Source organism: Salvelinus alpinus, chromosome 1, assembly GCF_045679555.1.
Source record: "Salvelinus alpinus chromosome 1, SLU_Salpinus.1, whole genome shotgun sequence".
Lineage (NCBI taxonomy): Eukaryota > Metazoa > Chordata > Actinopteri > Salmoniformes > Salmonidae > Salvelinus > Salvelinus alpinus.
In genome coordinates this window covers 13,737,340-13,751,398 of record NC_092086.1, presented here as the reverse complement: position 1 = coordinate 13,751,398, position 14,059 = coordinate 13,737,340, and the positions used below count along the sequence as shown (strand labels likewise).

The 14,059-nt window shown below is 46.6% G+C and overlaps 1 protein-coding gene across 6 annotated transcripts in view; it reads left to right on the top strand.

The window, feature by feature from the left end:
• Positions 1–14,059, top strand: part of smg1 (SMG1 nonsense mediated mRNA decay associated PI3K related kinase) — a 104,697-nt gene that overhangs the window by 30,812 nt on the left and 59,826 nt on the right. For 4 of the 6 annotated variants that reach the window (XM_071391662.1, XM_071391653.1, XM_071391670.1 and 1 more), the window contains 10 exons: positions 533–754; positions 2,520–2,621; positions 5,237–5,536; positions 5,877–6,007; positions 6,461–6,622; positions 7,734–7,852; positions 9,798–9,885; positions 9,974–10,075; positions 12,534–12,674; positions 13,266–13,510. In XM_071391662.1, the coding sequence (XP_071247763.1) occupies positions 533–754; positions 2,520–2,621; positions 5,237–5,536; positions 5,877–6,007; positions 6,461–6,622; positions 7,734–7,852; positions 9,798–9,885; positions 9,974–10,075; positions 12,534–12,674; positions 13,266–13,510 (1,612 nt within the window). The other 2 variants (XM_071391695.1, XM_071391686.1) reach the window with 2 other exon arrangements.

Genomic DNA, 14,059 nt, shown 5'->3' with positions numbered 1-14,059 from the left:
ACACAGGCATACGTCTCTGATGTAAGGAGAGACACACCACACAGGCATACGTCTCTGATGTAAGGAGAGACACACACCCATCACACAGGCATACGTCTCTGATGTAAGGAGAGACACACACACACACACCACACAGACACACACCCATCACACAGGCATACATCTCTGATGTAAGGAGAGACACACACACACACAGGCATACGTCTCTGATGTAAGGAGAGACACACACACACATCACACAGGCATACGTCTCTGATGTAAGGAGAGAGACACACACACACACACACACCACACAGGCATACGTCTCTGATGTAAGGAGAGACACACACACACCACACAGGCATACGTCTCTGATGTAAGGACACACACACACACATCCATCACACAGACATACGTCTCTGATGTAAGGCGAGATGGAGAGAAAGACACACACAGGCTCTCGTAATTAACCAGGCATATGTCACATATCATTTGTTCCCAACCTTACCTCCTCCCTCTCTCCTTCCTCCCTCTACTTCCGCCCTTTCCCCAGGTTTTGAACCGGGTGTTGGCGTGCGTGTCGACGGCCAAGCAGGTGTTGTTCTCTGAGCCGGTGTTGACGGCGGGAAACGAGTGTGTGTGTGTCCTGCTGGTGAGCTTGGAGCCGTCCGCACAGCTGGCCCACGCCGTCATCACCTACGGCCTGGACCAGCTGGATGCCTGCCGGGCCTGTGGCCCAGAGTACAGCCTGGCCGTCCTCAGCCTCGTCACATTGGTAAGAACTGGTTCTAGTACTGGTTTGCATACGGGTGAGAACTGTTTTATACGGCTGAGAAGTGTTTTACACATACGGCTGAGAAGTGTTTTATACATACGGCTGAGAAGTGTTTTATACATACGGCTGAGAAGTGTTTTATACATACGGCTGAGAAGTGTTTTATACATACGGCTGAGAAGTGTTTTATACATACGGCCGAGAAGTGTTTTAAACATACGGCTGAGAGCTGTTTTACACATACGGCTGAGAAGTGTTTTACACATACGGCCGAGAAGTGTTTTATACATACGGCCGAGAAGTGTTTTACACATACGGCTGAGAAGTGTTTTATACATACGGCTGAGAAGTGTTTTACACATACGGCCGAGAAGTGTTTTATACATACGGCTGAGAAGTGTTTTACACATACGGCTGAGAGCTGTTTTACACATACGGCTGAGAAGTGTTTTATACATACGGCTGAGAAGTGTTTTATACATACGGCTGAGAAGTGTTTTATACATACGGCTGAGAAGTGTTTTATACATACGGCCGAGAAGTGTTTTATACATACGGCTGAGAGCTGTTTTACACATACGGCCGAGAAGTGTTTTATACATACGGCCGAGAAGTGTTTTACACATACGGCTGAGAGCTGTTTTACACATACGGCTGAGAGCTGTTTTACACATACGGCTGAGAAGTGTTTTATACATACGGCTGAGAAGTGTTTTATACATACGGCTGAGAAGTGTTTTATACATACGGCTGAGAAGTGTTTTATACATACGGCTGAGAAGTGTTTTATACATACGGCTGAGAAGTGTTTTATACATACGGCTGAGAAGTGTTTTATACATACGGCTGAGAAGTGTTTTATACATACGGCTGAGAAGTGTTTTATACATACGGCTGAGAAGTGTTTTACACATACGGCCGAGAAGTGTTTTACACATACGGCCGAGAAGTGTTTTATACATACGGCTGAGAAGTGTTTTATACATACGGCTGAGAAGTGTTTTACACATACGGCCGAGAGCTGTTTTACACATACGGCCGAGAAGTGTTTTATACATACGGCCGAGAAGTGTTTTATACATACGGCTGAGAAGTGTTTTATACATACGGCTGAGAAGTGTTTTATACATACGGCTGAGAAGTGTTTTATACATACGGCTGAGAAGTGTTTTATACATACGGCTGAGAAGTGTTTTATACATACGGCTGAGAAGTGTTTTATACATACGGCTGAGAAGTGTTTTATACATACGGCTGAGAAGTGTTTTATACATACGGCTGAGAAGTGTTTTATACATACGGCCGAGAGCTGTTTTATACATACGGCTGAGAAGTGTTTTATACATACGGCTGAGAAGTGTTTTACACATACGGCCGAGAGCTGTTTTATACATACGGCTGAGAAGTGTTTTATACATACGGCTGAGAAGTGTTTTATACATACGGCCGAGAAGTGTTTTATACATACGGCCGAGAAGTGTTTTATACATACGGCCGAGAAGTGTTTTATACATACGGCCGAGAAGTGTTTTAAGCCGGTTAGGAAGAATGTTTCCTCAAACAGCAAATTTCATGTCTTGTGAGCAGAAACGTGAATGTTGCGTCAATGTAGACCGACATTCTGAAACATGTTGACAATTTTATGCATGTCTGCCCGAATGCAGAGAACTGGTTGGTCATTCAACGTTTTGCCTCTCCTCCTAATAATAACCCCATGTTGATTATCTGCTTCTAATGGTCTCTTCTCTCTCTCTCTGTGTTGTAGATTGTGGACCAGATCAACACTAAGCTTCCAGCTTGGTTTGTGGAGAAGCTGCTGGCCCCGACATCACAGCTCCTGGAGCTACGCTTCAACAGGGACAGAGAGGTGACTGTGTTTGTTCAGGGATCTGACAAACGGAAACATTTTCTTCACTTTTAAACTGCCGTTTTCCGTTTAAACGATAAGAAACATGTGTAAAATTCTATGTGTTCACAATTCAGAATATGCTCCTATTGGGGTGTGGCCTAAGGGTCAATAAAGTTCCATCTACCACAGCCATAGGCTGAATCTCAAACCCAACACTTGGCCCCTAAGCCCTTTATAGAGTGGCCACTTGCTGTTGTGTTCGATAGTGATCATTTGAGTCTGCAAGAGTTTTGCCAAAAGGAGCATTGAAACGATGCACACTAATGTTACAGAGATGTAAGGTTAGCTAGCTAGCTAAGGATGTTGGGCTCTGATAAACACAGAGATGTAAGGTTAGCTAGCTAAGGATGTTGTGCTCTGATAAACACAGAGATGTAATATTAGCTAGTTAGCTAAGGATGTTGGGCTCTGATAAACACAGAGATGTAAGGTTAGCTAGCTAGCTAAGGATGTTGGGCTCTGATAAACAGAGATGTAAGGTTAGCTAGCTAAGGATGTTGGGCTCTGATAAACACAGAGATGTAAGGTTAGCTAGCTAAGGATGTTGGGCTCTGATAAACACAGAGATGTAAGGTTAGCTAGCTAAGGATGTTGGGCTCTGATAAACACAGAGATGTAATGTTATCTAGCTAGCTAAGGATGTTGGGCTCTGATAAACACAGAGATGTAAGGTTAGCTAGTTAGCTAAGGATGTTGGGCTCTGATAAACACAGAGATGTAATGTTAGCTAGCTAGCTAAGGATGTTGGGCTCTGATAAATAGAGATGTAAGGTTAGCTAGCTAGCTAAGGATGTTGGCCTCTGATAAACACAGATGTAATGTTAGCTAGCTAAGGATGTTGGGCTCTGATAAACACAGATGTAATGTTAGCTAGCTAACTAAGGATGTTGGGCTCTGATAAACACAGATGTAATGTTAGCTAGCTAGCTAAGGATGTTGGGCTCTGATAAACACAGATGTAATGTTAGCTAGCTAAGGATGTTGGGCTCTGATAAACACAGATGTAATGTTAGCTAGTTAGCTAAGGATGTTGGGCTCTGATAAACACAGAGATGTAATGTTAGCTAGCTAGCTAAGGATGTTGGGCACTGCACTGGTAAACAGCATGTAGCTCGTCACTTATGTAGGATAGTTTGACAGCTTTCTGATGAAGTTGTAGACATGTTCCCAGCAGTCAGTCCGTACTTCAGCCTGTTTCCAAAGCACCAATCACTACGTTGTAACGTTGGGTCAGGTAAACTCTCTGCTCAGCAGCAGTCTTTTGTTTAGGGATTGTTTTCTAAACTTTAAATTCCCAATTTCCTTTTTATTGTTGAATGTTCAAACCCCTAGAGTGAGTGAGTGTGTGTGTGAGAGACCAGGTTTATAGAGGTGTGGGTGCTTGACACCACCTAAATGAAATGGAAAGAGGGATGTGTAGGCCTCTGATTCAGATTGGGTGATTGTATTGTACGGTGTGTTTCTGTAATGGTTAGATGGAAGTTGTAGCTGCTCTGTTTTCTGTAAGGGGGAGTTGTAGCTGCTCTGTTTTCTGTAAGGGGGGAGTTGTAGCTGCTCTGTTTTCTGTAAGGGGGGGAGTTGTAGCTGCTCTGTTTTCTGTAAGGGGGGAGTTGTAGCTGCTCTGTTTTCTGTAAGGGGGGAGTTGTAGCTGCTCTGTTTTCTGTAAGGGGGGAGTTGTAGCTGCTCTGTTTTCTGTAAGGGGGGAGTTGTAGCTGCTCTGTTTTCTGTAAGGGGGGAGTTGTAGCTGCTCTGTTTTCTGTAAGGGGGGAGTTGTAGCTGCTCTGTTTTCTGTAAGGGGGGAGTTGTAGCTGCTCTGTTTTCTGTAAGGGGGGAGTTGTAGCTGCTCTGTTTTCTGTAAGGGGGGGTTGTAGCTGCTCTGTTTTCTGTAAGGGGGGAGTTGTAGCTGCTCTGTTTTCTGTAAGGGGGGAGTTGTAGCTGCTCTGTTTTCTGTCAGGGGGGAAGTTGTAGCTGCTCTGTTTTCTGTAAGGGGGGAGTTGTAGCTGCTCTGTTTTCTGTAAGGGGGGAGTTGTAGCCGCTCTGTTTTCTGTAAGGGGGGAGGTTGTAGCTGCTCTGTTTTCTGTAAGGGGGGAGTTGTAGCTGCTCTGTTTTCTGTAAGGGGGGAGTTGTAGCTGCTCTGTTTTCTGTAAGGGGGAAGTTGTAGCTGCTCTGTTTTCTGTAAGGGGGGAGTTGTAGCTGCTCTGTTTTCTGTAAGGGGGGAGTTGTAGCTGCTCTGTTTTCTGTCAGGAGGAAGTTGTGTGTTTGCAGCGTTCTATAATCCTGTTAGCGTGACCATTCTATTGGTTTAGTTTTCAATCAGAAAGGTTGAATGGAAACCATTAAGACATGTTTTTACTGGGCGTTTCCGTCTGTCTGTCTCTCTGTGTGTCTGTATCCGTGTGTCTGTACTGACCCCCTCTGCTCTCTCCGTCTGTCTCTCTGTGTGTCTGTATCCGTGTGTCTGTACTGACCCCCTCTGCTCTCTCTGTCTCTCTCTCTCTCTCTCTCTCTCTCTCTCTCTCTATCTGTCTCTCTCTCTCTCTCTCTCTCTCTCTCTCTCTGCTCTCTCTCTCCAGGTGATGTCAGCAGCCCTGGGTGTGTACCAGTCTGTTTTGAGCCTAAAGAACATTCCCATTCTGGAAGCAGCGTATAAACTGGTTCTGGGAGAGATGGCCTGTGCCCTGTCCAGCCTTCTGGCCCCCCTGACCCCCTCCCCGACCCCTGGGACCCCCTCCCCGACCCCTCCACCCTTTCCCGGCATCCAGCACCCTGTCTTCGCCCCCCTCACCCTCACCCCAGAGAGGGCAGAGTTCACCCTCATCTTCAACCTGTCGGCCCTCACCACCATCGGCAACACCAAGAACTCACTCATAGGGGTACGTTACGTAACACACACACACTGCACCACCATCAGCAACACCAAGTACTCACTCATAGGGGTACGTTACGTAACACACACACACTGCACCACCATCAGCAACACCAAGAACTCACTCATAGGGGTACGTTACGTAACACACACACTGCACCACCATCAGCAACACCAAGAACTCACTCATAGGGTTACGTTACGTAACACACACACTGCACTACCAAGTAACATGACTGAACTGTAACTTAAAATGTACCTCTGCTCTGTCTCCCCTCCCCCCTCTCTCTGCCCCCCCCTCCCTCTGTCTTGTTGTCCCCTCCCCCCTCCTCTCCCCCTCTCTGTAGATGTGGGCTCTGTCTCCGACGGTGTTTGCGTTGTTGAGTCAGAACCTGATGTTGGTCCACTCTGACCTGGCCGTCTACCACCCTGCTGTACAATATGCTGTGTTATATACCCTGTACTCACACTGTACCAGGTAACACACACTACCACCCTGCTGTACAGTATGCTGTGTTATATACCCTGTACTCACACTGTACCAGGTAACACACACTACCACCCTGCTGTACAATATGCTGTGTTGTATACCCTGTACTCACACTGTACCAGGTAACACACTCTACCACCCTGCTGTACAATATGCTGTGTTATATACCCTGTACTCACACTGTACCAGGTAACACACTCTACCACCCTGCTGTACAATATGCTGTGTTATATACCCTGTACTCACACTGTACCAGGTAACACACTCTACCACCCTGCTGTACAATATGCTGTGTTATATACCCTGTACTCACACTGTACCAGGTAACAGTCACAGTTTATACTAAACTTTGATCCTTCCTTTTTTTAAACATAGTTCACCACATTCTAATTGGTCTTCTGTCTCTCTCTCTCTTTCTCTCTTGCCGTCTCTCTCTCTCAGACATGATCACTTCATCTCGTCCAGCCTGTCCTCCTCCTCCCCTTCTCTCTTTGACGGGGCTGTCATCAGCACGGTAACCACGGCAACCAGGAAACACTTCAGCACTCTGCTGTCCCTGCTGGGAGCCCTGCTGAGGAAGGAGCAGCTCTACACTGAGGCCAGGTACACACACACACACACACACACACACACTATACATGTCACACACAGGTGTAGTTGAACGATAACTGTGGTAGAATTTTTGTAATCAAAAGGAGAGACTTTTACATTTCTTCAAAACAATCCAACTTGAATTAGTGCAGTAATGGAGTTTTGTCAGCGACCCTCCCGTAGGTGATTCGTTGAGAGCCCAACGAGGGGATTTGAGACGCAGCATTTTATAGCAAAGTTCATCCTCCTGGATGTTCATGACAAACAACAGATGTATGGAATGGGTCACGAGGTTAGGAATCGAATGAAAGATACTCATAATTCACAGCAGACAGTATCTACTGTAAAGACTGTTCTCATTGTGTCTGGACCAGGGTCTGGCCCCCGAACTCCATACTGGAGCCCTCTTCCCCTGGTCCCCCAACTCCATACTGGAGCCCTCTTCCCCTGGTCCCCCAACTCCATACTGGAGCCATCTCCCCCTGGTCCCCCAACTCCATACTGGAGCCCTCTCCCCCTGGTACCCCAACTCCATACTGGAGCCCTCTCCCCCTGGGACCCCAACTCCATACTGGAGCCCTCTCCCCCTGGGACCCCAACTCCATACTGGAGCCCTCTCCCCCTGGGACCCCAACTCCATACTGGAGCCCTCTCCCCCTGGGACCCCAACTCCATACTGGAGCCCTCTCCCCCTGGTCCCCCAACTCCATACTGGAGCCCTCTCCCCCTGGTCCCCCAACTCCATACTGGAGCCCTCTCCCCCGGTACCCCAACTCCATACTGGAGCCCTCTCCCCCTGGGACCCCAACTCCATACTGGAGCCCTCTCCCCCAGGTACCCCAACTCCATACTGGAGCCCTCTCCCCCTGGCCCCCCAGTACAGAAACATTACCTCAGGCTCTGGAATGCGGTATCAACCAAAGACATGGTACATATTCTGGTCAGTGTTAAATCTCCCAGAGGCCCATCCTCAGTAGAACACATACAGATGAACGTGTTCTCAGAACCCTCTATTCTGTTGCATAAAACAACCATTTGATGCTATGACAGTATTATAACACAATCTTTTAATTTCTCCACCATATAACCTAACCTAGTGTGTGTGTGTGTCTGCTCCAAACAGGAAGCTGTTGTTGACGTGGTCTCTGGAGATGTGCCTGATGATGAAGAGGTCTGATACCTACACCCCTCTCTTCTCCCTGCCCTCCTTCCACAAGTTCTGCAAGGGTCTGCTCCACAACGGTAAATACTGTGGAACTATAGAGGGTCTGTTACACAACGGTAAATACTGTGGAACTATAGAGGGTCTGTTCCACAACGGTAAATACTGTTTAACTATAGAGAGGGTCTGCTCCACAACGGTAAATACTGTAGAACTATAGAGAGGGTCTGTTCCACAACGGTAAATACTGTGGAACTATAGAGAGGGTCTGTTCCACAACGGTAAATACTGTGGAACTATAGAGAGGGTCTGTTCCACAACGGTAAATACTGTTTAACTATAGAGAGGGTCTGTTCCACAACGGTAAATACTGTGGAACTATAGAGAGGGTCTGTTCCACAACGGTAAATACTGTTTAACTATAGAGAGGGTCTGTTCCACAACGGTAAATACTGTATCTATAGAGAGGGTCTGTTCCACAACGGTAAATACTGTGGAACTATAGAGAGGGTCTGCTCCACAACGGTAAATACTGTTTAACTATAGAGAGGGTCTGATCCACAACGGTAAATACTGTGGAACTATAGAGGGTCTGCTCCACAACGGTAAATACTGTATCTATAGAGAGGTTCTGATCCACAACGGTAAATACTGTGGAACTATAGAGAGGGTCTGTTCCACAACGGTAAATACTGTTTAACTATAGAGAGGGTCTGCTCCACAACGGTAAATACTGTTTAACTATAGAGAGGGTTTGTTCCACAACGGTAAATACTGTTTAACTATAGAGAGGGTTTGTTCCACAACGGTAAATACTGTGGAACTATAGAGGGTCTGTTCCACAACGGTAAATACTGTTTAACTATAGAGAGGGTCTGTTCCACAACGGTAAATACTGTGGAACTATAGAGGGTCTGCTCCACAACGGTAAATACTGTGGAACTATAGAGAGGGTCTGTTCCACAACGGTAAATACTGTTTAACTATAGAGAGGGTCTGTTCCACAATGGTAAATACTGTGGAACTATAGAGAGGGTCTGTTCCACAACGGTAAATACTGTATCTATAGAGAGGGTCTGCTCCACAACGGTAAATACTGTATCTATAGAGAGGGTCTGATCCACAACGGTAAATACTGTGGAACTATAGAGAGGGTCTGTTCCACAACGGTAAATACTGTAGAACTATAGAGAGGGTCTGTTTCACAACGGTAAATACTGTGGAACTATAGAGAGGGTCTGTTCCACAACGGTAAATACTGTGGAACTATAGAGAGGGTCTGTTCCACAACGGTAAATACTGTGGAACTATAGAGGGTCTGCTCCACAACGGTAAATACTGTGGAACTATAGAGAGGGTCTGTTCCACAACGGTAAATACTGTGGAACTATAGAGAGGGTCTGTTCCACAACGGTAAATACTGTGGATCTATAGAGAGGGTCTGTTCCACAACGGTAAATACTGTGGAACTATAGAGAGGGTCTGTTCCACAACGGTAAATACTGTGGAACTATAGAGAGGGTCTGTTCCACAACGGTAAATACTGTGGAACTATAGAGAGGGTCTGTTCCACAACGGTAAATACTGTGGAACTATAGAGAGGGTCTGTTCCACAACGGTAAATACTGTGGAACTATAGAGAGGGTCTGTTCCACAACGGTAAATACTGTGGAACTATAGAGAGGGTCTGTTCCACAACGGTAAATACTGTGGAACTATAGAGAGGGTCTGTTCCACAACGGTAAATACTGTGGAACTATAGAGGGTCTGCTCCACAACGGTAAATACTGTGGAATTATAGAGAGGGTCTGTTCCACAACGGTAAATACTGTGGAACTATAGAGAGGGTAATAATCACAAGTCTTTACTTTGGGTTTGTAAAAATCTGGTAACTTAAATTCCCAGGTGTTCCAGAAATTCTAGATGGATGATTCCTCCTGATTCTGGGGAATCTTCCAACCAGGATTTTCAGAAAAGCTGATTCCTACTGTGTGTATGTTGACTCTGCCCTCTGTCGCTCTGCAGCCCTGAATGAGGACCCAGTCATCTGCCTCCAGACCTGCAACAGCCTTCAGGTCATCTCCTCCTCACTCAACACAGAGCTGCTGCAGAGGTAACACACACACCTAAAACAACCCCTTCTACACAAAAGCATAAACCCAAACGTGTGTGTAACATTGTCTCTGTCCTGTGCCTCCCAGGTGTGTGGATATTTGTCGTGTCCAGCTGGTGCACTCTGCGGTGAGGGTGAGGCAGGCGTACGGCAAGCTGCTGAGGACAATCCCTCTGGACGTGACTCTCAGGTCAGCACACAACACAGACCGAACACCCTCCTCTATCCACAATTACTGACTGGGACTCGTCTAAGGCCGGTACTCTGTCAGTGACTGACTGGGACTCGTCTAAGGCCGGGACTCTGTCAGTGACTGACTGGGACTCGTCTAAGGCCGGGACTCTGTCAGTGACTGACTGTGACTCCTCTAAGGCCGGGACTCTGTCAGTGACTGACTGTGTCTCCTCTAAGGCCGGGACTCTGTCAGTGACTGACTGTGACTCCTCTAAGGCCGGGACTCTGTCAGTGACTGACTGGGACTCGTCTAAGGCCGGGACTCTGTCAGTGACTGACTGGGACTCCTCTAAGGCCGGGACTCTGTCAGTGACTGACTGGGACTCGTCTAAGGCCGGGACTCTGTCAGTGACTGACTGTGACTCGTCTAAGGCCGGGACCCTGTCTGATCACGCCTTGTATCCCTCCACATGTAAAGAATATTTCTGATTGGGCGGACATCTGCAGCGGTTGACCTTTTAAAAGGCACGGTGTCAACAGCGCTCTACGCATTCAATCCCGGCCCGAAAATATTGAATGTTTAATTTTTTTTTACAAAAGAGACCTGGTTTAAGATGCGAGCTGGGTCCGAATGCTACAAATAATTCCAAACATGAAAAACACACATTCTGTCACATAGAAAACAAAGTAATATGTTTATTTTGTCATCATCTTCAAGTCAAACTTCAAGTAGCTTGTCATTAACATAGCAGGAAAACGAATGAAATCGGTTATGCGCTCACTCATTGTCTGTTTTTTATCTGAAAAATTCAACTAATGTAAAAACTAATTGGGTGAGTTGATTGAATTGCCTTTATATCAACACTGAGAATACCAAACGTTATGAATACCTTCCTCATATTGTCTTTATATCTACACTGAGAATACCAAACGTTATGAATACCTTCCTCATATTGTCTTTATATCTACACTGAGAATACCAAATGTTATGAATACCTTCCTCATATTGTCTTTATATCAACACTGAGAATACCAAACGTTATGAATACCTTCCTCATATTGTCTTTATATCTACACTGAGAATACCAAACGTTATGAATACCTTCCTCATATTGTCTTTATATCAACACTGAGAATACCAAACGTTATGAATACCTTCCTCATATTGTCTTTATATCTACACTGAGAATACCAAACGTTATGAATACCTTCCTCATATTGTCTTTATATCTACACTGAGAATACCAAACGTTATGAATACCTTCCTCATATTGTCTTTATATCTACACTGAGAATACCAAACGTTATGAATACCTTCCTCATATTGTCTATATCTACACTGAGAATACCAAACGTTATGAATACCTTCCTCATTGTCTTTATATCTACACTGAGAATACCAAACGTTATGAATACCTTCCTCATATTGAGTAGCACCTCCTTTTGCCCTCAGAATAGCCTCAATTCATCGGGACGTGAACTCTACAAGGTGTCATGCATTTTTATTTACAATGATGGCCTACCCTGGCCAAACCCTAACCCAGACGATGCTAGGCCAATTGTGCGCCGCCCTATAGGACTACCAATCATGGCCGGTTGTGATACAGCCCGGGATCGAACCAGGGTCTGTAGTGACGCCTCTAGCACTGAGATGCGGTGCCTTAGACCACTGCGCCACTTGGGAGCGTTCCACAGGGATGCTGGCCAATGTGGGCCTCTAATGCTTCCCACAGTTGTCAAGTTGGCTGGATGTCCTTTGGGTGGAGGACCATGCTTGATACACATGAGAGTGAAAAACCAGCAGCGTTGCAGTTCTTTACTCAATCCGGTGCGCCTGGCGCCTACTACCATACCCCGTTCAAAGGCACTTAAATATTTTGTCTTGCCATTTCACCCTCGGATTGTGTATGTGTGCCATTCAATTACAAATCCTTTAACCGATCTCCTCCCCTTCATCTACACTGATTGAAGTGGATTTAATAAGTGACATCAATGAGGGATCACCTGGATTTACCTGTCATGGAATGCGTAGGTGTTCCTGTTGTCCAGAAACGGACCGTTACCCAGACTACAGACATCTCTGTTGTCCACAAACGGACTGGTACCCAGGCTACAGACATCTCTGTTGTCCACAAATGGACTGGTACCCAGGCTACAGACATCTCTGTTGTCCACAAATGGACTGGTACCCAGGCTACAGACATCTCTGTTGTCCACAAACGGACCGGTACCCAGGCTACAGACATCTCTGTTGTCCATCATACGTCAACAGATGACTCCCATTTGAAAAACCATAACCTCAATCTGTAATTTTCAGACAATGTCTGACTTTTGTTGTCTGTCTACCTCCCTGCAGTAACCTTAATGTGTGTGTGTGTGTGTGTGTGTCCCTGTAGTAACCATAATGTGTGTGTGTGTGTGTGTGTGTGTCCCTGTAGTAACCATAATGTGTGTGTGTGTGTGTGTCCCTGCAGTAACCACAGCCACCCAGAGATAGAGGAGATCTCCTTGGTGGTCCGTCGCCACATGAGCCGCCCCCCCAGCAGCACCTTTCACCCCCAGGACTTCAGCGACCTCATCAGCTTCATCCTCTATGGCAGCCAGCACCGCGGAGGGTAGGCTACCTGGCTCTGTGTGTGTGTGTGGGGGGGGTTCATTCTGCTAACGTGTGTGTCGTGGGTCCCATGTGGCTCGTTGTAAGCATGGGGCTTACAACGCCTGGGTTGTGGGTTCGATTCCCACGGGGGACCAGTATGGGGAAGGGGAAACTATGAAAATGTATGCAATCACTATTGTACTGTAAATCACTCTGGATTAGAATAGTCTGATAAATGACAATGTAAATGTGTGTAACATCTGATAACCTGTGTGTGTGTTGATGTGTGTGTTCTGCTAACGTGTGTGTGGATATATGCTAACGTGTGTGTGTGTGTGTGGATATATGCTAACGTGTGTGTGGATATATGCTAACGTGTGTGTGTGGTTATATGCTAACGTGTGTGTGTGGTTATATGCTAACGTGTGTGTGTGGTTATATGCTAACGTGTGTGTGTGGTTATATGCTAACGTGTGTGGTTATATGCTAACGTGTGTGTGTGTGTGTGGGTGGATATATGCTAACGTGTGTGTGTGTGTGTGTGTGTGTGTGTGTGTGTGGATATATGCTAACGTGTGTGTTATATGCTAACGTGTGTGTGTTCCTACAGTAAAGAACCGTGGCTGGAGCGTCTGTACCACAGCTGTCAGCGTCTGGAGAAGCGCGAGGGGGTGTCATCAGGTCGTGAAGGGGGTGTGTGTGTCTCCGGTGGCGGTGTGTGTGTACCGCGCGGTCTGCTGAAGACGGAGGCGGTGCTGTGGCAGTGGGCGGTGTGGGAGGCAGCGCAGTTCACCGTGTTGTCTAAACTCCGTACCCCGCTGGGACGGGCACAGGACACCTTCCAGACCATAGAGGGTACGGGCTGTTACACACACACACACACACTAAAACACACTCAGTCCAGGGTTTTCCCCATGATTTTTTTTAACATGTTGCTGATAAGTTGGGAGAGGCCTGGAGAGGGCTGTTTGCATTTCTGAACCCCTGTAACTCCACCCCTGTAACTCCACCCCTGTAACTCCACCCCTGTAACTCCATCCCTGACTGTCTAGCTTTCAGATCGGTGATAAGTCTATTAGCCAGCTGGACACAGTCAAGAAACTGTACGAAATGCAGGTCCATTATAATTTCTACAGTTTCCATTTGGTTTGAGTCATTTTAAAGTATATTCCATCCTATACACATTCTGGATGTACATGCTGCCTCTTTCAAGAACATATCCTCCCCTCTCTCCTCCCCTCCCTCTCTCCTCCCCTCCCTCTCTCCTCCTCTCTCCTCTCCTCCCTCTCTCCTCCCCTCCCTCTCTCCTCCTCTCTCCTCTCCTCCCTCTCTCCTCCCCTCCCTCTCTCCTCCCCTCCCTCTCTCCTCCCCTCCCTCTCTCCTCCCCTCCCTCTCTCCTCCCCC